This window comes from Bos taurus, chromosome 5 (assembly GCF_002263795.3).
Source record: "Bos taurus isolate L1 Dominette 01449 registration number 42190680 breed Hereford chromosome 5, ARS-UCD2.0, whole genome shotgun sequence".
NCBI classification, from domain to species: Eukaryota; Metazoa; Chordata; class Mammalia; order Artiodactyla; family Bovidae; genus Bos; species Bos taurus.
The window spans coordinates 5966690-5990839 of record NC_037332.1 but is presented as its reverse complement, the minus strand read 5'-3'; the positions used below and the strand labels follow the sequence as shown (position 1 = coordinate 5990839).

At 40.0% G+C, this 24150-nt stretch overlaps 1 protein-coding gene across 4 annotated transcripts in view; it reads left to right on the top strand.

Moving 5' to 3' along the window:
- The window catches only part of OSBPL8 (oxysterol binding protein like 8), a 164956-nt gene that overhangs the window by 10575 nt on the left and 130231 nt on the right, over positions 1-24150 (top strand). For 2 of the 4 annotated variants that reach the window (XM_059886816.1, XM_059886815.1), the window contains exon 2: positions 1855-20933. The exons of the other annotated variants lie outside the window; for them this stretch is intronic. In XM_059886816.1, coding sequence (XP_059742799.1) covers positions 20866-20933 — 68 coding nt within the window. In that variant the 5' untranslated portion in view covers positions 1855-20865. The remainder of the gene's footprint in view (positions 1-1854; positions 20934-24150) is intronic. 4 annotated transcript variants of the gene reach the window in all.

The window sequence follows — 24150 nt, the reverse complement described above, 5'->3', positions numbered from 1 at the left end:
CTAGAACAGGCTCTGGAGCCAGACTGCTTCACTCAGAACCTCCACAGCCATGTAACTAGCTCATTGCCTTGTCCTGACCCTCTGTGACATGAGAGTGCTGCAGGCGAAGACAATGGTGTCTTCAGGCACAGCAAGACCAGGAGATGCACCCTGTGAGTTTCCTGTTTTTCTTACGTGGTATGAAAGAGATCTGGAAGTTCTCACATAATCCAAGTGCAGGAAATAGAAGTTAGCAGAGTGAGAGCCAGCCTGCCTGTCCTGCGGGGACTGGTGTGAGCGGAAGAACCACCTAGATCCTAGAGGTTGTGGGGAGGGCGGCTGCTTGGGAGAGGTAGCTGAGGCCCTAAGAATATCCGTACCAGCAGGAGCTGAGGTGGGGCCAAGTCAGGAGGCCCACTGGATGCTGTTGCAGCATCCTCATCAGTGTATGCCATTGTGACCCTGCTGCTGCTGCTAAGTCGCTTCAGTTGTGTCCGACTCTGTGTGACCCCATAGATGGCAGCCCACATGGCTCCTCCTTCCCTGGGATTCTCCAGGCAAGAACACTGGAGTGGGTTGCCATTTCCTTCTCCAATGCATGAAAGTGAAAAGTGAAAGGGAAGCCGCTCAGTCGTGTCCGACTGTCAGTGACCCCATGGACTACAGCCCACCAGGCTCCTGCGTCCATGGGGTTTTCCAGGCAAGAGTACTGGAGTGGGGTGCCATCGCCTTCTATCAAACCTCAAAGGCTGATGAGGACCCAGAGGGCAGTCCATGGGTCCACATTCAGACCAATCATGACATTCCCTGTGCCCACAGAAGCTTTCCTCTACATCCAAATACCATCGTAAGAATAAGGAACACAGAAACTGTAAACGTTTTTCTATAGAAGTCTGAAGAGTTCCTGTGAAACAGGGTTTCTCTGGCTTGGCTTCGTGGACATACTGGGCTGGATAACTCTCTGTGTGATGATGGATTCCTGTACATTGCAGACTGTAGAACAGCATCCATATCGTCTGCCTGTTAGATGCCAGTGGAACCTCCATCAGTGTACCGCCAGAGTGTCTCTAGATATTGCCAGATGTCCCCTGGGGGCAAATCCCCAGTGGAGAACCGCTACCTCAGAAACTGGAGTTAACCTGAAAGAAATTATTTTAAATTGAAACAAGCTTACCTTTAATTAAAGGTATTTTTCTCCCTTCGGAGATGGGTGGAGTTCATGGGGGAGGTTTGTTTATGGATATGCAACAGAGGAAGCTATGTTGTTTTTATAAAATAGTTTCTATTGAATCTACACTTAACACTAATTTATCAGCTTAGACATTGTCTGGATTTTCCACTTTTTCTTTCTTCCTCTCTCTTCTTTCTAGACTGGTAGCTATGGTTGTTATTGCTAAACACATTTCCCTTATCCCCCCAACCCCAGCTGTGATGTCCCTATGTCCATCTCTAAATAACAAAAACCAGTATATAGTTTTGATGCTGCTGCTAAGTCGCGTCAGTCATGTCTGACTCTGTGCGACCCCACAGACGGCAGCCCAACAGGGTTCTCTGTCCCTGGGATTCTCCAAGCAAGAATACAGGAGTGGGTTGCCATTTCCTTCTCCAATGCATGAAAGTGAAAACTGAAAGGGAAGTCGCTCAGTTGTGTCCGACTCCTTGCGACCCCATGGACTGCAGCCCACCAGGCTCCTCCGTCCATGGGATCCTCCAGGCAAGAGTGCTGGAGTGGGGTGCCATTACCTTCTAAACTTACTTGATCTTTTTTCTGGAGTACATCCTCAACTAACTTCCAAAAAAGTGTGTTTGAGAGGCAAATTTTCTGAATTTCTATATATAAAATGTCTTCATTCTGTTTCCATATTTAACTGATAGTTCAAGTACAATCCTAAAGGAAGTCAGTCCTGAATGTTCATTGGAAGGACTGATGCTGAAGCTGAAGCTCCAATACTTTGGCCACCTGATGTGAAGAACTGACTCATTTGAAAAGACCCTGATGCTGGGAAAGATTGAAGGTAGGAGGAGAAGAGGGCAACAGAGGATGAGATGGTTGGATGCCATCACTGACTCGATGGACATGAGTTTGAGCAAGTTCTGGGAGTTGGTGATGGGCAGGGAGGCCTGGCATGCTGCAGTCCATGGGGTCGCAAAGACTCAGACACGACTGAACTACTGAACTGACTGACTCTGGTACAATATTGTAGGTTGCAAATGACTTTCCTTTGAAACTTTGGAAAGCAGTGCTTGGTTGTCTTCCAGCACTTGGTTCGAAGTCAGATGCCATCTAATTCCCTATCCTTTGAAGGTGATTTGTTCTTTATTCTGACTGAAAACTTTGAGGATATTCTCTATTTCGTCTTTTTGCTGGAAACTCAACTAGGAGTGCATGTTTTTGTTTTGTTTTGGTTGTATTTGTTATAGGCATTCAATTCCCCATATTTGAGTCAGATTGTTCAACTCTAAGAAATCCTCTTCTGCCTTTGATCTTTTCTTTTTGTTTCCTTGTTTGTTCTACCGTAGGCAGATTTTTCTTGCTTGGACTGATCCTCATCTTATTTTTGCTTTCATACTTTGTGCTTTTCTTAGCTCTATGTTCAGGTGACTTTTTCCCCCTAGTTTATTGGGCTGATTTTTTGAGGAGAGGGTAATCTATGGATTTTCTTGTTCTCTTTTTCTGCCATTCTTTTCTTGTTTTATGTTTTAGTGCTCTCTTTAGTCTCAGAATATGCAAAGTAACATTTTTAAAAGGCATTTTGTGTTTCCTCAAATATTTCCTTCTCCTGTCAGCTTTTATGTTTGTTTTTGTAATCTCTTTTTTCTTACTTAGTTTTCCTTATATGCCTGGTGATGCTTAGTTGACTCTCATTAATGTTTCAGAAAGAAGGACCAGCTTCCTGGTCTGGATATCCCCCTCCCACTCCGTTCCTTGGACTGCTTTCAGTATTAGGTTTTTTCCTTTGAATAGGAATTCTAGGCACGGCACTTCGTGGACAGGACATTATTGAGTGGGGCCTATCTGTTGGCAAGTGTTGTGTTGAGGGGGAGGGGAGCCAGGCCATGGGCCCTCAAAATTCCAGGCTGTTGTCCAGTTGTTCAGTCGTGTCTGCCTCTTTGCGACCCCATGGACTGCAGCACCCCAGGCTTCCCTGTCCACCATCTCCCGGCGCTTGCTCAAACTTATGTCCATTGAGTCAGTGGTGCCGTCCAGCCATCTCGTCCTCTGTCGTCCCCTTCTCCTTCTGCCGACAGTCTTTCCCAGCATCAGGGTCTTTTCTAGTGAGTTCGCTCTTAGCATCAGATGGCCAAAATATTGGAGCTTCAATCTCAGCATCAGTCCCTCCAATGAATACTCAGGATTGATTTCCTTTAGGATTGACTAGTTTGATATCTTTGCAGTCCAAGGGACTCTCAAGAGTCTTCTCCAACACCACAGTTCCAAAGCATCAATTCTTTGGTCCTCAGCCTTCCTTATGGTCCAACTCTCACATCCATACATGACTACTGGAAAAACGATAGCTTTGGCTGGATGGACCTTTGTCAGCAGGGTGATGTGTCTGCTTTTCAGTACACTGTCTGGGTTTGTCATATCTTTTCTTCCAAGGAGCAAGTGTCTTTTAATTTCATGGTTGCAGTCATCATCTGCAGTGATTTTGGAGCCCAAGAAAATAAAGTCTCTCACTGTTTCCATTGTTTCTTCATCTGTTTGCCATGAAGTGATGGGACCAGATTCTGTAATCTTAGTATTTTAAATGTTGTATTTTAAGCCAGAGTTTTCACTCTTCTCTTTGACCTTCATCAAGAGGCTCTTCAGTTCCTCTTTGCTTTCTGCCATAAAGTTGGTGTCTTCCACATATCTGAGGTAATTGATATTTCTCCCAGCAATCTTGATTCCAGCTTGTGCTTCATCCAGCCCACTATTTCTCTGCATATAAGTTATGATGTACTCTGCATATAGGTAAAAGAAGCAGAATGACAATATACAGGTTAGAAGCATTTATTACTGTGGGCCAGCACCGCACTCCAGTACTCTTGCCTGGAAAATCCCATGGATGGAGGAGCCTGGAAGGCTGCAGCCCATGGGGTCGCTGAGGGTCAGACACGACTGAGTGACTTCCCTTTCACTTTCCACTTTCATGCACTGGAGAAGGAAATGGCAGCCCACTCCAGTGTTCTTGCCTGGAGAATCCCAGGGATGGGGAAGCCTGGTGGGCTGCCGTCTATGGGGTCACACAGAGTTGGACACGACTGAAGTGACTTAGCAATAGCAATAGCAATAGCATCCCCTAGACGGGTATTCACTTTCTTCAGAGAAAGGCCGACTGTCATTTTGCCAGGGAGTAAATGCCGGTCGTTTAGGTGCTGCTTGGAGGTGGGTGTTGGGAAATGGAGCTGTCCCTTAAACAGTCAGTCAGGTAATATGTAATTCTCCTATTTTTAGCCCCACTATTTATTCCCACCCTTTGCTGAACTATTTACTTTGCAATAATGCTTCTCTGGGATTCTGTCAGATATATTGGTTCCCACCCTTTTATATAGAACAGATATATTCTATATAAATTTATATAAATAGATATTCTATAGGATAGAATGAGGCCGTGGCTTTCTCTGCTTGTTGTATCAAGCAATTTCATATCTATTTTCATCTTTCATAAGCTTGTTGACTTTTCTCTCTGTACCGCTCATCTCCACTTCCGGTGTGTGTCTTATTTTTAATTTTGTTAGAATTTCAAGGTTACTCTCAATTTACAGTTATTACAAAATATTGGCTCTATTCCCCGTGTTGCACAGTACATCCTTGAGCCCATCCTACACGTAGTAGCATGGACTCCCATTTCCTGACCCCTGTTTTGCCCATCTCTGCTGTTAATTTCTTTGCTCTTATTATTCTTTTTCTGTATGAACTGTTTTTATGTCAATGGGATATCTGGAATAACTGGAGGGAAAATTTATATTTAGTCCATCATCTTTTGTTGGAGACCTTTCCTATCTTTTTATGTTGTTGTTAATGCAGGTTTATTCATAAAAACTGTGATCATGATACTATGTTGATGTACATTGGTATTTCTTCACTGTTGATTTGTAGAGGTGTTTGTGTCTTTCTGCCAGTTGGTCCTGAAATTTGGGTGCTTTTTGAATTCTTGTTTGCTGCTTCGTTTCTGTGTTTCCTCTCCTGTTGTCATCTGCCCCAGCCTGGACATGTCATTACGATTCTCTTGCCACTTCCACTTTGTCCCTCGAAAACTGAATGAGACCATTTAGAATTGTGTGTAAAATAGTATCTTTTCTCTAGAGAATGGTGTGTCACCTGTAAGCCCATGACTCCTGTCACATTGTGATTATTCATTATATGCTTTCTGTTTCTCAGCTGTGTCAAGGCAGATGAGGTGTTACTCTTTTTCATTTACTTCTCCGCCTTAATTGTGATATCTACTTTGGTTCCTTAGTTACTGATATTTTTCTCTCTTACCTTTTTTTCTCTTCCTAATCATTTTTGGTACCTTAAATGTTGAGCTTAGATTGCCTGGGTGATTCACTAATGCCATAATTTTCGTCTCCTTTTATTTTATACTCAGAAAAACTTCCCATCGTTGTTTGAATTCTGTATACTTTATTCTGGTTTTTATTTTCCAGTCTCCTTTCTCAAAGCTTTAGAGAAACTGATTGACTATGATGTATGGGGCAGCAAACGCGTTTAGGCGTCTGTCTCCCCGTCTTCCATGGTACTGCTGCACCTCTCTGTTAGTGTGCTCAGTCCTCTCATGAGGCTTTGTCATGCCTTCTTTTCCAGCGATGGTTTTGACTGCTGAGATGTCTTTTATGATTAGAGTTCTAATGCGCTTGCAATCAGAAGTTTATTTAATCCAGATTTTTAAAATGCTGACTACTTTGAAATTGAAATCCTGTCAGAAGGGTTGTGATTTGGAAGGCTTAAACGCCTAGATTTGGCCTGATTATGTAAGATCCTGTGGAACCTACACAGTACATGCTTATTTGAAATTTAAAGTAGCTTAGAAAAGAAATCGGCTCTTGTGTAGTTTCTTTATTTGCCTGCCCTAGGGGATATCAAAGCTGTAAATATTTCCTAATGCAGTTGATATTTATTCACTGATTATTTTATGAACTTTCTCCATATTCTGTGCAACTCTTGGTTTTAGAATCCAGACGTTTGATTAGATCATGGTTGTATGTCTCCTGGTCTTACCTTTTTCAGGTATTCTAAACATTTTCCTTTTTAGATACTTGTTATAATCACTGTCCTTCTTGTCTGGCTCATTATGGTATACTTTATTGCTTCTATTACGTGTATAGTTTTGGTACTTCTTCTCACTGTTCCTGAATTTTTAAAATAGAATCTTTAGCATTGTTTTTCAGTTTGGGAAATTGTAGGTTTATTATCTTTGTTTTGTCAAGAATTTCTGATTAGGGTGTAAAAATTTAAAAATAATACTCTGTCAGTATTGAGGAAGAATTCCTGTGTGCAAACACTCATTTAAGAGGTTGATTGCTTAACATAATTAGTGTTTTAACTAGCAGAATCTTACTTGGTTTTCTTTGGTGGCTTCTACTTAATTTACGGTAGTAGTAATTAACCTCTTCAAGTTTGTAAATTCCAATTAATCAGTGATACATTTTTGTGGCTATGACACAAATTGATTTTAATTAAATTCAGAAAATTATGCCTTTTGGTATTCTCTAAGAATTTTTTTCATAGTCACCATATTGATCAGTTTTAGGAAGTCTTTCAGTATGAGTTATTTACATACTTTGTCTTTTTCGATAGTCATTTTTCATTGAAGTATTAAAAATTATGTTAATTTTCATAGATCCTTTTTGAATTGGCATGTGGAAGTGTAATTATGTATCTTGGTTACCTTACATGATAAATTAAAGATGATGAGTACTTTGGTTGTGGTAATTTATACCTTGAATTAAAACCCAGAAACATCTAGGCCAGAGTTAGGCACTCAGACACTCATTTTTCTTTCATGCCCAAGGTAGAAAACCATTCTTAGCTGCATCAAATTATGAAGAGATTGTTTTGGGGACTGAATAATAAAATCAGTAATAAAATTCCTTGAGGTTCTTCTGGATTAACTTTAGTCTTGCATTTCAAACTTTGATCCTTAGTGAAAACCCCCCACCTTTAAATATGGATATGAATTTACTTGTAGGAAACTGGTGCAAGTCCTTTGGTTTATTATAGCCAGTTACCATAATAAATGAGAAACACATTCACTTTTTTCTAGTATCATGATTTAAAACAAGGTTCATATTTTCCTTAGAAAAGAACCTTTTAGAAAACAGCAAATTCACATAGAATGAGGTAGTTGTAGCTGTATTTTTAAATATCTCAGTTTAAAAATAAAGACTTAAAATCCAAGGGAGACATTTAATATATTGGGCTAAAGTATTAATAGATGGCCAGTGACATATTTCCAAATACTGTCCTTAAGAGGCCTCGGTTTATTATTGTATCAGAAACCCTCTGTGAGACCCTGTGTCACAGCCTTCTGCAACCCAGCATTACAAACACCAACTGATTTAGTAAACAGATGCACTGGGAAAAAATAAAAACCTGCCAGAAGTATTGTCTTTCCTGCTAAGTAACTTTGTGACCTTGGCAAAGCACTTAGACTCTGTGGGTCTTAGGAAAATGGAGAGTTGGAATAGATAGCCTCTTAGGTTCTTTTGAGAATTCCTTGATGATGCTAGGGGGCATCATGTAATATAGTCATTACAATAGCTCTGAAATAGATTATTTTATTCCCATTTTACAGATAGAATTATTGATGTTGTACCGACTCTGTGTTCAGTCAAGTAACATGATGAATCATGTAGCTGCCAAGAGTCCAAGCAAAAAGTTGAACTTAGCCTATCTCATTCTATAGCTGTGTTTTTTTCAGAATACAGTACTGCCTTTCCAAGCCATGTTGTTAGAGTAGACCACTAGACTTTATTCCTAAAATTTATTGCATTTCTTAATCTGTACTTTATAGTGAATGTGCTTCTGCATGATATCATGTGTTACTCAGGGAAACCAGAAGTCAGGGATCAGGCGTGTCTGATTTGTGCCTGGAGTAGAAATGTGTGACCAGCTTTTAGATAAGCATATTAAAACTTATATGTCTAAGAGATGATTGATGTGTTCTGAGTTATTTTGAATTGATTTGAGTAACGTCAGTGTTTTTCAAAAACACTTTTGAAACTATCCTTTTGATATTTCTTTAGTGACTTCAACCTCATTCTTTTACGTATATTCTTTGATGGCAAATGACATTTGTTGAGAATGAATTTGATATTTGGAAAAAGTGGGAAGTCATTCTGAACTGAGTCTTATACACAAAATTAGGGAACAAAATGAGAAATGCTATTTTCAGTTAAAAATAATCAGTAACCAAAAGGATGACACCTATTATTCTTGTGTCATTTGTATGGTAGCTAAGAAAGTGATTAGAAGAGAGGAGTTCTAGAGTTGTTTTGTATGATGGCAAGTTGAAATAGTCTAAAAATGACTACTCTAATGGAGATAACCTTTATTTGGATGTAAATTCTTCTAAATTAGTTAAAGTTACACCTTAAAATGGTTATACTTGTTCTCTGTTTGTGACTTAGGCCAGTGCTGTGCTGATGTAGCCTGTGTTTCAGAGTTGGTGAATGAATTATACATGGCAGGCAGGTGGTAGTCTTTCCATTTGAAAGGAGATCAGAATCTATATAACATTTGTTTGCATAATAATATAATTCTCAGTTATATTCATATTTATTATATAATTTGTGGTTATCTGTATCTAGGTTTAATTCCAGTCAGCTACCTTGTCCCATTTCCTAGTATGAACTAAAAGCGGTTCTGCTGCTAAGCCTGAGTATACTCTTTGATGTAGGTCTACACATAAAATAACTTTTCTGCAAAAATTATACTGGGGGACATTATGAACGTATATTACTGAATGGCTTTTGGATATCAGTGCTGTACTCTCTTGGTACAGATATAAGCAATACTATACCTATATATCTTGTTGCAGAAGAACTTGTGACAGGAAGATTTCATTTTATCTTTTCAAGCATTATTTTTTAAAATTTAAAATCCCAAAGGATAGAGTTTAATGAAGCTTCCTCATTTGTGATTATTAAGGGATACTAAAAAATGCCTCTAGTCCCTTTTTCGTAATACTTTTCCTTTTGAGGGTTCAGAATAATTGAATGTTACAAGACCTTTAATTCAACAGATACTTGAGTGTAAGTCATTCCGTGGTGGCTCAGGCGGTAAAGAATCTGCTTGCAATGCTGGAGACCCGTGTTCACTCCCTGCATGGGGAATGAAAGAATGGCAGTCCATTCCAGTATTCTTGCCTGGAGAATCCCATGGACAGAGGAGCCTAGCGGGCTACAGTCCATGGGGTCGCAGAGAGTTAGACATAGCTGAGTGACTAACACTTTGACTTTCATTATGCAAGGGACGGAAAATTTAGTGGGAACTGGATAGACATGTGTGGAGAAGGCAATGGCACCCCACTCCAGTACTCTTCCCTGGAAAATCCCTTGGATGGAGGAGCCTGGTGGGCTACAGTCCATGGGGTCTCTAAGAGTCGGACACGACTGAGCGACTTCACTTTCACTTTTCACTTTCCTGCATTGGAGAAGGAAATGGCAACCCACTCCAGTGTTCTTGCCTGGAGAATCCCAGGGACGGGGGAGCTTGGTGTGCTGCCGTCTATGGGGTCGCACAGAGTCGGACACGACTGAAGCGACTTAGCAGCAGAAGCAGATAGACATGTGACCTCTGTGTGTGTGGGGGGGAAGGATGGGAAACAGATTGTAAACTACTAATTGTGCAATTCACTGTGTAGTCACCACTGTGGACAGTGCTAAGAGGAGGAAATAAGAGGGTGATAGAAGATTTTGCTGACCTAGTTGGGGAGGGGAGCCAAGGAAGGAGACCCAAGGAAGGTGACTTAAGCTGAGAGGGAAAAGAAGAATATTTCTGGCAGAACATCTTGTTTAAATATCCTGGAACAGCAAGGAACTTGACTTTTGCTAGAACTAAGAGTCCACTGTGTGTAAAAAAAAATAATAATAATAATGAGTGACAGTAATGTGGCTCAGTAGGCAAGGGCCAGATCATACAAGACTTGAGAGGTCTTGTTAAGGACTTTGATTTATGTCTCACGGTCCATTAGAATACTTTAAACAAAGGGATCGTGAAATGATCAAGTTTAGCATAATCACTCTGGGTGCTGTGTAAGATGGTTTGAAGCGACCAGGGTAGATGCTGGGAGACTCGTTAGGTTGTGTTGAAGTTAAGGTCCCTATGGCTTATCCAAGGGAGAATCCTGTAGGCCAATGGGTCTCAAGGTGTGTCACCTGAGAGCTTATCAGAAGTGCAGGTTCTCGGGTTCTTACTAAAACCTGTTGAATCAGAAGCTTTGGGAGTGGAGCTTAGAAATCTGATTTTGAACAAGCCTTGCCGGTGATTCTGATGCTTCCTAAAGTTTTTGAACCTCTGCCGCAGGTCACTATACATGATTTTGGTATAGGATAAAGCTCTAAGTTGGTGATGTGAATATGGAGTAGCTGCATGAAGAGGGTATTTGAAAACAAGAGAAGAGGTTCTAATAGAATGAAACCCTGAGATTCTTTAGTTTACAAGACCTGTAGCAGAGTGAAGAGAGCTAGGGAAAGAATTAGAAGAGGGTCGGTTGGAGGGACTAGACGGTCAGGAGCACCTTTGGAGGGGCATGGCAAAGGGAGGTTACACTTGGCGATGCAGGATCCTCGTGTGAGTAACTGTAGTGGGATTACAGAGGCAGGCACCAGGTCTCAGTGGGTTCAGAGGGAAAGGGAGGAAGGACTGAAGAAAATACAATTTACTTACTCTTTATTCTTTGGCGAGATATTTAAAATTCCAAAATATGGGAAAAGTAGATAACCTTGATGGGCAACTAACCGGCATATGGTTCTATTGAGAACTATATGATATTAATGAAATCTCAGTGTTTTGACCTATTAATTTTGAAATTCATAATTTACATAGAGGGCTGAGCTCAAGTCTTTACCATTTTGCAAGGAATGCCATAGTGTAATAGTAAACTTACGGGAGGGAAGTTGCGGGGTGGATGTTTAACCTACCAAGATGGTTTTTTTAACATGATTAAAACCATTTTAGTGTGTATTTATATGAAAGTAATTTTTAAGTTACAAATACTCTTATTCATTACAAATGTATTAATTCATCTTCTACTACTATTAGGTATCTAAAGAAAAATTAAAATTAAAAAATTAAATAAATTGAAGTACAGTTGATTTAGTGTTGTGTTAGTTCCAGGTATAAAGGAAAATTCTTTAAGTGTAATTCTTTTATAATTTAGACTTTTAATTTCTTTAATGACCCTGGCTTGTTAGAATTATTCTAACATGTTAATGTTATACTATTCTTAAGGAAGACCACATTTAATGTGAAGCCAAATTAAGATAATTTCAAGGTCAACCCCAGTTACAAAGTCCTGTCTTTCAAGTCTCGTGCGCGTGCATGTGTGCATACACATGAGGGAGCGGGCGGGGGCTGAAGACAGACTTAAGCCATTTGGAGATGCATTTTCTTGGTGACATATTTTTGTCTAATGTTTTTTAAACCAAAAACATATCAACATATGCTGTCTGTAAAATTCAACAGCTATAGAAGCTCATCCAGTTAGTTTCTGTTGCCACTAGACCCCACTTTATGTCCTGAAGAATCTGCTTATTATCAGTTTGGGATTATTCTTCCAGGTATTCTTCCCCTTGTCCCTCCTTCCCCTAATCCCCCACCCCTACCCCGTATATGTACATGTGTGTATAGTTAAAAAAAAACCACAATTGGGATTATAATGCTGTTTTGCAGTTTTTTTCCACCAGTCAATACATATTAAATCTAAAAGGCTGACTCTTAATAATTCTTCCCATTGAATTTATATTTTGTTCTCTGAACATCAAACTGAGTCTTGAGACTGGGGTTCTGGTCTCTTTTGCTCCATGATCTTGGGCAAGTCACTTAATCCCTCTATGATTAGTTTCTACATCTGTAAAATTTAGAGATGGTCAGTGATTGATTTGAAGATTTCTAATATCTCTAAGGGCTTCGCAGATGGTTCAGTGATAAAGAATCCTCCTGTCGTGCAGGAGTCAGAGGTTCAATCCCTGGGTCGGGAAGATCCCCTGGATAAGAAAATGGCAACCCACTCCAGTATTCCGCCTGGGATCCCGTGAACAGAGGAGCGTGGCGGGCTATAGTCCACGGGGTCACAAGGAGTAGGACGCGACTGAGGGACTAACCAACAACAGAGGAAAGGAGATGTGGCTCTGAGGCAGGAGCTGTGCTTTCTGCTCTCCGGCTTTCCACTTTGCAATTACCTGCTAAGTAAAATTTTTACAAAACGCTTGAGAAGGCAGAGCAGTCTCAGTTTGAAGAATCTCTGAGTGAGGTGGTTTGGCTTTGGAATTAGCATTGCTCTGTTCTTACTGTGAATATTACATTTATTTCCTGCTTTCAGTGTCTCAGGTTGCTTATTTTATTTCCTTTTCATTTTTCTCTGTTTTTAATTATTTTCACCTTTTTTTTAATCCATAGTGTTCTTTGTCCTTTAAACTTGTAGGGACTCTTTGTATTCCTAATCTTAAGCTTGTGTTTTTCTAATATTTTCTCGTCACTTTTATATATTTTGAATTTCTCTGGCTTTCATATTTGAATTTTTGTGCTTAAACTCTTTTTAAACAATTAGCTATTTTTTTCAAGTAGCATTTTATTAAGGCAGAGACACAAGAATAAAGAATAATTGAGAAAACGAATGACTCCAGCAGTGGCTTGCCCAGGGAGAGCTTTAGTTTGTTTTTGCTGATACATGTGTTCTTTTTTCTATAAACCTGGCTGCTGGGCTGCATAGTTCTTTTATGATTGGCTTCGAATATATTGGGTTGGCCAAAAAGTTAGTTCAGTTCGTCCATAATCTTATGGGAAGACAGAACACATGTTTTGGTCAGCCTAATGCTTCACACTCTAAGTAAGAGATTCAGGGTGACTTGTCCTCTCCACTTACCCAGTAGTAGCTCTCAGGGCTTCCCGCAACAGACTTTCTTATTCCTTTAAATTTTGAACCTCTTCCTCCTAGCTTTAACCTGAGTATGTACCATGGGCAAATTTCCCACCTCTAAATAAATAAGTCTATTTACAGTGATAAAGCCTTTGAACTATACATAAAAGGACTGCTCTCATGTTTCTTATCATCTTATCTTTAATTATTTTGGAGGTGTTTGATTTTAGAAGTTTCACAATCCTCATTTTAAAAACAATAAACAATCTTTAGCAGTATTAGCCTCCCCAGATCTGCTTTCAATAAAAAGTGAAAACAGAAAATAGGGGTGGGTCTTGCCTAATAGTTTACCACTAATCTTATTATTAAAATTTTTTTCTAATTTATTTTTCTTTAGTAGCTTCCTTTTCTGGTATACATAGAGGAAATTCTTTGAAAAGTATTTTATGATATAATACCCTATTGTCATGAAAAATGAATGTTAACGAGACAAGCATTTGTGACTGATATATCAGTAATTTTTTATGTCTTCATAGAGACCTCCGTTATTACTTTGATGTATAACATACAGGCCCAAGAAAGCAAACGTAGATAAGGTCATTCTTTAGTCTCTGGGCCACGGTCTCTGACTGGTTACAGCTCTGAGGTGGGTGAAGCAGATAAAGCCTTGTTTTTCAGCTGACTGTCACTATATAAGGTGCTTTCTCCATAAGAGACTAGAGTGGATTCAGTCCTGTAGCTGTGCTGTCCTCACTGGAGCTACATTGCTGCTACTTGGGTTAAAGGTCAGCATTATTGTCCTTTAATATTATGTCTCTCTTTGTGCCATCTCATTCTGCATTTCTGACTGTTCCTCATTCTAGCAACTAAATTAGCTCAGATTATTAATATTTTGGCCACGTCTTTAGACAGAAGGCTTCCCAGGTGGGGCTAGTGGTAAAGAACTGCCTACCAATGCAGGAGATGTAAGAGATGTAGGTTTGATCCCTGGGTCTCTAGAAGATCCCTGGATGATCCCCTGGAGGAGGGCATGGCAACCCGCCCCAGTGTTCTTACCTGGAGAATCCTGTGGACACAGGAGCTTAGCCAGCTACAGTCCATAGGGTCACAGAGTCAGACACAACTGAAGCGACTCAGCTTGCACGTCCCAGATACAAAGCATTGAAAAAACACTTTTCTGTGTATAAAATATACAAAGGAATTATTCTGCCATATATGTAAAATCTTAATAAATACTTAAGTTAGTTTAAATGTCATAAAAATGCAGACCCTGCACTCTTTTATTAAACATTTTTACGTGTATACATGTAAAAATATTTCAAAATTATGAATACCTAAGAATCCTAATCTTGGTCACTTTAGGTCTCTTGAAATATAATTATAGCATTCTTGTACCTTCTCAAGTAATGAGCCTTGATACATAATTCTTGTTCAGTTCAGTTCAGTCGCTCAGTCGTGTCCGACTCTTTACGACCCCATAAATTGCAGCACGCCAGGCCTCCCTGTCCATCACCAACTCCCGGAGTTCACTCAAACTCACCTCCATCGAGTCAGTGATGCCATCCAGCCATCTCATCCTCTGTTGTCCCCTTCTCCTCCTGCCCCCAATCCCTCCCAGCATCAGAGTCTTTTCCAGTGAGTCAACTCTTCGCATGAGGTGGCCAAAGTATTGGAGTTTCAGCTTCAGCATCATTCCTTCCAATGAACACCCAGGACTGATCTCCTTCAGAATGGACTGGTTGGATCTCCTTGCAGTCCAAGGGACTCTCAAGAGTCTTCTCCAACACCACAGTTTTCAAAAGCATCAATTCTTTGGTGCTCAGCTTTCTTCACAGTCCAACTCTCACATCCATACATGACCACAGGAAAAACCATAGCCTTGACTAGACAGACCTTTGTTGGCAAAGTAACATCTCTGCTTTTGAATATGCTATCTAGGTTGGTCATAACTTTTCTTCCAAGGAGTAAGCGTCTTTTAATTTCATAGCTGCAATCACCATCTGCAGTGATTTTGGAGCCCACAAAAAGAAAGTCTGACACTGTTTCCACTGTTTCCCCATCTGTTTCCCATGAAGTGATGGGACCAGATGCCATGATATTAGTTTTCTGAACGTTGAGCTTTAAGCCAACTTTTTCACTCTCCTCTTTCACTTTCATCAAGAGGCTTTTGAGTTCCTCTTCACTTTCTGCCGTAAGGGTGGTGTCGTCTGCATATCTGAGGTTATTGATATTTCTCCCGGCAATCTTGATTCCAGCTTGTGTTTCTTCCAGTCCAGCGTTTCTCATGATGTACTCTCCATATAAGTTAAATAAGCAGGATAACAATATACAGCCTTGACGTACTCCTTTTCCTATTTGGAACCAGTCTGTTGTTCCATGTCCAGTTCAAACTGTTGCTTCCTGACCTGCATATAGGTTTCTCAAGAGCCAGGTCAGGTGCTCTAGTATTCCCATCTCTTTCATAATTTTGCAGTTTATTGTGACCCACACAGTCAAAGGCTTTGGCATAGTCAATAAAGCAGAAGTAGATGTTTTTCTGGAACTCTCTTGCTTTTTCCATGATCCAGCAGATGTTGGCAATTTGATCTCTGGTTCCTCTGTAGCTGATAGTTTTGGGGGGAGACTTTTTGGTATTGTTTTCCAAAATAACAATCACTTACAGAATTCAGATTCTGGAAAATGTAAAAGGCTTTCATAATTTCAAGAGCACACTGACAGCTACACAGCAAGTCCTTATGTTGCTTAGCTATAATTACATTTTAATAATTATTTCTCTTTGGAGGAAAGAACTATGGCTAACCTCCAAGAGACTGATGAATGTTAAGTGTTCATATTTTCTCAGGAGAAGTATCATTGTATCATTTCTATCCTGGAACCTACTGTAAATTTTAAATGAATATTTGAGTCAGATGGGGCAATTGCCCTGGTTTTTTGGTCACTCCCGTATATGAACTTGCTGCCACAGACGCGCTAATTTTGCCATCTCCTACACACAATTCGCTCCTTCCACCGCCATTCTTCTGCCCATTGCTATTCCCTCTGCCTGCATCCTTCCATTCATTTTCTTTTCTCTTTTTAATACTGGTATCTAAAATTATTTCCCCTCAAGCTACTTATTCTATGTAATTATTACTTATTTTCCTAGTTTCACCTTAACACTTAACTTGGGTAAATATGTGCTCAGTCATTCAGTCGTGTCCAACTCTTTACAACCCCATCGACTGTAGCCCTCCAGGCTCCTCTGTCCATAGAGTTCCCAGGCAAGAATGCTGGAGTGAGTTGCCGTTTCCTATTCCAATAGATAGGTACAGATTTAACTATTCTGAGCTAGCTTCCCTGGTGGCTCAGACAGTAAAGAATGTGCCTGCAATGCAAAAGACCCAGGTTCAATCCCTGGGTTGGGAAGATCCTCTGAAGAAGGGAATGGCAACCCACTCGAGTATTCTGGCCTGGAGCATTCCATGAACAGGGAAGCCTGGCAGGCTACAGTCCATGGGGTCGCAGAGAAGTCGGACATAGCTGAGCGACTAACACTGACACTGATTGATTCAGGTATAGTGTTAGATCTATCTCATTTAATTTTCATAGTGATCCTGTGAGTTATTCCCAGTTTACCAGTCACTTCAGTCACTCAATGGTGTCTGACTTTGCAACCCCACGGACTGCAGCACCCCAGGCTTCCTTGTCCATCACCAACTCCCAGAGCCTACTCAAACTGATGTCCATCTTGTCCGTGATGCCATCCAACCATCTCATCCTCTGTCGTCCCCTTCTCCTCCCACCTTCAATCTTTCCCAGCATCAGGGTCTTTTTCATCAGGGTCTTTTCCAATGAGTCGGTTCTTCGAATCAGGTGGCCAAGGTATTGGAGTTTCAGCTTCAGCATCAGTCCTTCCAGTGAATATTCAGGACTGATCTCCTTTAGGATGGACTGGTTGGATCTCCTTGTTGTCCAAGGGACTCTCAAGAGTCTTCTCCAACACCACAGTTCAAAAGCATCAATTCTTCAGTGCTAAGTTTTCTTTATAGTTCAACTCTCACATCCATACATGACTACTGGAAAAACCATAGCTTTGACTAGATGGACCTTTGTTGGTAATGTCTCTGCTTTTAAATGTGCTGTCTAGGTTTGTCATAGCTTTTCTTTCAAGGAGCAAGCGTCTTTTAATTTCATGTCTGCAGTCACCATCTGCAGTGATTTTGGAGCCCCCCAAAATAAAGTCTGTCACAGTTTCCATTGTTTCCCTATCTATTTGCCATGAAGTGATGGGACCAGATACCATGATCTTAGTTTTCTGAATGTTAAGTTTTAAGCCAACTTTTTCACTCTCCTCTTTCATTTTCATCAAGAGGCTCTTTAGTTCTTCTTTGCTTTTTGCCATAAGGGTGGTGTCGTCTGCATATCTGAGGTTTTTGATATTTCTCCCGGGAATCTTGATTCCAGCTTGTGCTTCCTCCAGCCCAGCGTTTCTCATGATGTAGTCTGCATATTAGTTAAATAAGCAGAGTGACAATATACAGCCTTGAGTATTCCTTTTCCTATTTGGAACCAGTCTGTTGTTCCATGTCCAGTTCTAACTGTTGCTGCCTGACCTGCATACAGGTTGCTCAAGAGGCAGGTCAGGTGGTCTGGTATTCCCATCTCCTGATGAATTTTCCACAGTTTATTGTGATCCACACAGTGAAAGGCTTTGGCATAGTCAATAAAGCAGATGTTTTTCTGGAACTCTCTTGCTTCTCCTATAATCCAGCGGATGTTGGCAATTTGATCTCTGAATCCTCTGCCTTTTCTAAATCCAGCTTGAACATCTGGAAGTTCACGGTTCACATACTGTTGAAGCCTGGCTTGGAGAATTTTGAGCATTACTTTGCTAGCGTGTGAGATGAGTGCAGTTGTGCGGTAGTTTGAACGTTCTTTGGAATTGCCTTTCTTTAAAATTAAATAAATTCCCTGTTACAGTCCTAGTTTTAGCTGTGCTGAATTTTAACTTTGTGATCTTTAAAAACATAGCTTTAATGTCATTCTGCCTTTCTTTCTGTAATCTTTCCTTTCATCCTCTCTACCACTTAAATCATCATCAACAGTTTTTGAAATTCAGGTATGATTTACATAGAATAAAATGTACCAGCTTAAAGAATATAGTTTGCCTTTTGACAAATGTAACCACCACCACAGTCAAGATGTAGAACATTTTCTGCAGTCTCCCAAGTCCCTTGTGCCCTCTCCCACTTCACATCTCTTACTCCCCACTCTCTTCCCCAGGCAATAACTGATCTGGGTTCTGTCCACTATAGATTGTCTTTGTTTTAGAATTTCACATATATAGAATCATAGACTATTCTCTTGTCTGGCTTCTTTTGCTCAGTGTGTGTTTGAAATTGTTTCTTTTTATTGTTAGATACTGTTCAATTGTATAGAATGGAATATACCATAATTTGTTTAACCATTCACCTGTTGATAGACAATTTGATTTGTTTTTAGATTTTGGCTGTAAACAATTAGGCTGCTATGAAAAGTCCATGCACAGGTCTTTGGATATATTTCCATTTTTCCTATGTAATTGTCTAAGAGTGGCTGTACCATTTTGCATTCCCATCAACAGTGTATGAGAGTTCTGTTTGCGTCTCATCCTCATCAAAACTTACATTGTCAGTTGAAATGTTTTAGCCATTCTGGTGATTATGCAGTCATGTCTCATGATTTTCCGTTTGTATTTCACTGGTGACCAGTGGTATCAAACACGTTTTCATGGGTTTATTGGTTATTTGTATCTTTTTCTGGTAAATTTAAAAAATCTTTGTCTATTTAAAAATTGGTGTTTTCTTCTTATTATTATTAACTTTAAACTTTTGTTTTAAAATATAGTCAAGATCTTAGTTATCTGTCATACATATATATAGTGCCTGTCTTCTCCCAGTCTGTGGCTTGCCTTTTTGTTTTCTTAACTGTTTTTGAAGAGGAGAAGCTTTTAAGTTTTATGAAGTTCAGCATACTAGTTTTTTCTTTCATGATTTATGCTTTTGGTCCCTTAAGAAATTTTTGCCTCCTGCAGAGTTGTGAAGATTTTGTCTCCTGTTTTATTCTAGAAGTTTTACAGTGTTTCTATATTGAGGTCTGTAATTCATTTTGAGGTATTTTTGTGTTTAGTATAAGAGCCAAGTTTTTTTCCTTTTACCTAATAGCTAGTTTTAATTGAAAGTATTTTTTTTGTTTTTCAAATTAGATTTCCTTGGCACCTTTGTTGAAAAATAATTGACCATGTGTGTGTGATCCATTTCTGGACTTGTGCTTCTGTTCCATTGATACATATACATGGTATTCCAATGCCATACTCTTTATTTTTCTATTTTTTTAGAGAGAGTGTAAATCTCCCGACCAGACATTATTTTGAAAATAGAAGAAAGACTCTGCATACTTCACTCCCTTGCCCTCACTGCTTGTGTTTGCCTCGTTGCTTTTTGGTTTTCATTTGTCTTTGTTAGTTTCTGCTTTCAAAGACGTTGCCATCTGCAGGAGCTCTGTGTTTGGTATCTGCCAGGGCACATACTGTTTACATTATGGAAGATGTTAACTACTTTCACCTGGCTGGAAGAAATTAGCCTTTGGGGTTTTTCCTTTGTGTCACTGTTGTTGACAATAAGCAGTCCTACATTTCTTTGGTACATATATATTATTTTTGAGAAGGTCAGCAAATTGGAGCTGCAGTAGCAGAACTGTGTACCAGAAGCCAAGTATTTAAATATCAAATCTGAAACTTGACAGGAAATGAAATTGTAACGCTTTTTAATTACCTCACATACTCCTTTTCCTCCTTCTGTCTCTTTACCAGAAACATCCCAGCCTTGCCTAAAGCAGTCTGCAGCATAAATGTTGACGAACTCTGATGGCAGTTGCCAAAACTATAACGTGTGCTTCATGGGAACATGTTGAAGAAAAATATTAGATACAGATTGCATTTAATCTAGTTTCTGGCTACATGTAAAAAGTCCTGGGTTCTTGGTTTTGGGACAGTGCCCAGATGCTTTTATTTTTCTTGTTAAACCTCCTTGCCTTGTGTAAGAGTAAACATATTAGGAGAAAAGGTAAATGTAACGTGTATTCAATCATGTACAAACTTCTGTTTGTCAAATCAGTAATACACATATTGCCCATGTGTATATTTGGTTCTTCCAATTATATTGTATACTTTACCAGACAGAGGTTTTTATGTTCTGCCTATTTTGTATTCATTTTCTTCACCTTTCACATACTGGAACTGTTGATGATGGATCTCAGTTATGCATTTTTTTTCCTTTGTTTTTTCTTTCCTTTCCTTTTCTCTGGCCTCAGACATGCAGCCTGGCAGATCTTAGTTCCCCAGGGACCGAATCCAGCCCTCTGCAGTGAAAGCGCCGAATCCTAACCGCTGAACCAAAAGGGAATTCCCTGGATTATGCATTTTAATTAACTTATAGTGTAAAATAAAGTCTGAGGCCACAGTAGAAATATATGTGTATTTTTTTCTTCCTACTAAAATCACGTTTCTCCTCTGAAAGACATTTCTTAGCTTAGCACTAGACACAGCTTAGGATTTTAGAAATCAGGTAGGTGTCGAGGTAGAGGTAGGTGAATAGCTTTCCCTTTTTAGGTTGTTGCAGATTGACTGTGCTCCAGGGCATGAGAGGAGTTTATCAGCACTTTGTGTGCATTCCTGTGTTTGCTTCATGAAGACTGCAGTCAGACAAGTGGAAATGTCAGTCAGCTGCTTGAATAGATATTTTTAGATGTTTCTCCTCTTAGCACTAGTCATGCCGTTGACCACAGATCTTGCATTTGATAGTGGATGAGAAGATATGAAACGGGAGCTCCAGAGGAAGCACCTTGGGTAGTAAGATCCAAACCAAAATTGAGGTAGAGATCACATTTCTGATTAAACACAATCTTTTCTTCTTATGACTCTGATAAAAACCTGGTCTTGCATGATGTTCATATAATGGATCTTATTTAATGAAGTAAGGGCACCTAGCCAGAAACAAATGGGTGAATATAATGCTATTGTATTTTTTTCTTAAGATAACATATATAGTGTTTTATAGTCTAGGTCTGACATTGATTTCACCTTTGTAAATGCATTTTAAAATATTTTGAAGTTAACTTTCATTTTGGTTTCATTATTCAGAGGTCGCCTGTTTTGCTTGTAAGTGACTGAAATAGTACCTATGTCTACCATTTTAGGGTTCTTTGACTACTTTAAGTAAATCACTAGAATGACCAGCTCATACTCTGAAAGTAAACGCTGAGAAACTGAGTTTAAAAAGAACAGACCCTTGAGCAGCTCCAGAGATCTAGAGAGCAGGAAGCAGTGGGTAGTCTTTATAGAGCTTCCGTTCCAACAGATAGTTCTTCTTTGTTTTTCCAGTCATGTGATCACTCTGCTCATGATTCAGATTTTTCAGAGATTGAGACAGATAGGGACTTAGTGGCCTGGTTTGGGTTTATTGCTTACTGTTTGTTAGGAGAGGGCAGGGCACCAATTGTTTACTTTGGAGGAGGAGGGACCTTTTCCTCAAAGGAAGAGCTCAGTGTGTTATCACAGGAAGAGGAAGTAAATATGGACAGGTTAAAGAAAAAAAAAAACAATATTATTACAGTTTCTTAGTTGGTTTGGTTTGGTTTAGTTGCTAAGTCGTGTCCAACTCTTGGGACCCCATGGACTGTAGCCCGCCAGGCTCCTCTGTCCTTGGGATTCTCCAGGCAAGAATACTGGAGTGGGTAGCCATTTCCTTCTCCAGGGGATCTTCCCACCCCAGGAATCAAACCCGGATCTCCTGCATTGCAGGCAGGCTCTTTACTGACTGAGCCACCAGGGAAGCCCTTGGTTCGTGTAGCCTTGCAGTTTTAACTATTTCTTGGCTGAGCTTGGGTTTGGACCTTTCAGCCTTTATAGATTTGCCATGATCATAAAATAGCACTTGTACTTTAGTTGCTTTGCCCCTGTCTTTAGTTCATACCCTTATTTGAATATGTGATTTAAACTATGGAGTCAATTTGAAAAAAGTTATTACGTGGCTGCGCTGGGTCTTCCTTTTGGCATGTGGGATCTTTTTGTAGGTGCAGCATGAGAACTCTTAGTTGAGGCATGTGAGATCTTGTTGCCTGACCAGGGATTGAACCCAGGACCACTGTATTGGGAGCATGGGTTCTTAGCCACTGGACCGCCAGAGAAGTCCCTCAAGTCAATTACTTTTAAGAAATTTTTTTGTTTCCTTTGTTTTTTTGTTGTTGTTGTTGTTGTTGTTTGTTTCCTTTATTCATTAAATGAATTTTTTTAAGTGTTAGCTGTGTGCCAGGTACTATCCATGCTGCCAAGGTTTCAATAATATTATTTATTTTTGAGTTAATAAAAGTTAACATGCTCCCCTCCACCCCCAAGCTTTTTTGAGCTATAACTGACATATAACAAATGCTGTATAAGTTTAAGGTGTACAATGTGATCATTTGATACATGTGTATATTATGAAGTATTATCACAGAAAGGTCAGTTAACACATCCCTTACCTCACATAATTGCCCTTTTGGTTTTGGTGTTATGGTAAGAACATTAAAACTCTACTATCATGGCCACTTGCAAGTATACAGTATAGTGTTGTTAACTATAGTCACCATGCTTGTATATCTGAAGTTTATACCCTCTCATCAACATCTTCCCATTTCTCCCCTGGCTACCTTCAGCCTCTGGCTACCACCATTCTACTCTCTGTTCCTATGACTTTGTTGTTTTTAGGTTCCACATATAAGTGGGATCATACAGGATTTGTGTTTTCTCATCTGACTTACTTTACTTGGCTCTCAGGGTCCATCCATGTTGTTACAAATGGCAGGATTTCCTTCTTTTTTTTTTTTTAATGGACAAAATAATATTCCATTGTACATATATATTGGGTTGGCCAAAAGTTTCCTTCTAGTATTTTCATAAGATATTACGGAAAAACCTGAGCAAACCTTTTGGCCAACCCAATACTCTTTTTTTTTTTTTGCCTGTGTGTAGGGTTTCTCTCTAGTTGGAGTGGTGTGGAGGTTTCTCTTATTTCGGAGCGAAAGCTTTAGAGCACACACACTCGGGAGTTGTGGCACGTAGCTTAGTTTCCCCGTGTACGTGCATTTCCTGACCTGGGACCAAACCGGTGTCCCTGCACTGGAACGCATGTTCCTAGCCACTGGGCCGGGAGGTCCCCACACCTCCTTCAGCCATTCTTCTGTTCTGAACTTTTAGGTTGTTAACATATTTTATCTATTGTGAATTATGCCACAAACGAAAATGGGAGTGCAGATATCTCTGTAAATGGCACTATTTTGTTCTTTTTTATGGTTGAGGAAGGCAATGGCACCCCACTCCAGTACTCTTGCCTGGAAAATCCCATGGACGGAGGAGCCTGGTGGGCTGCAGTCCATGGGGTCGCTGAGAGTCAGACACGACTGAGCGACTTCACTTTCACTTTTCACTTTCATGCATTGGAGAAGGAAATGGCAACCCACTCCAGTGTTCTTGCCTGGAGAATCCCAGGGACGGGGGAGCCTGGTGGGCTGCTGTCTATGGGGTCGCACAGAGTCGGACACGACTGAAGCGACTTAGCAGCAGCAGCAGCAGCAGTAATATTTCAGTGTGTGTTGGGGGGGCACTCTTTGATTCCTTTTTATGGTTGAGTAATATTGCATTGTGTATACATATTCCACATTTTCTTTATCCATCTCTCTATTGATGGACATTTAGGTTTCTTCCATGTCCTGGCTATTGTAAATAGTGCTGCAGTGAACACTGGGGTACATGTATCTTTCTGAATTAAGGTTTTCTCTGGGTATGTGCCCAGGAGTGGGATTTCTGGGTCATATGGTAGCTCTATTTTTAGTTTTTGAGGAACCTCCTTACTGTTCATGACGACTGTACCCGGTTTGCATTCCCACCCGCAGTGTAGGAGGGTTCCCTTTTTGGAAAAGATAATTTTGGTTTGAAATTTTGGGGTGACCTATTATTTTAATGAACTTGATGTTCAAATCTTTTCCCCAAGTTTGTGAATTTTCTCAGCCATTGTTTCTGTAAATAAACTCTCTACCCTTTTCTCTTTTCCTT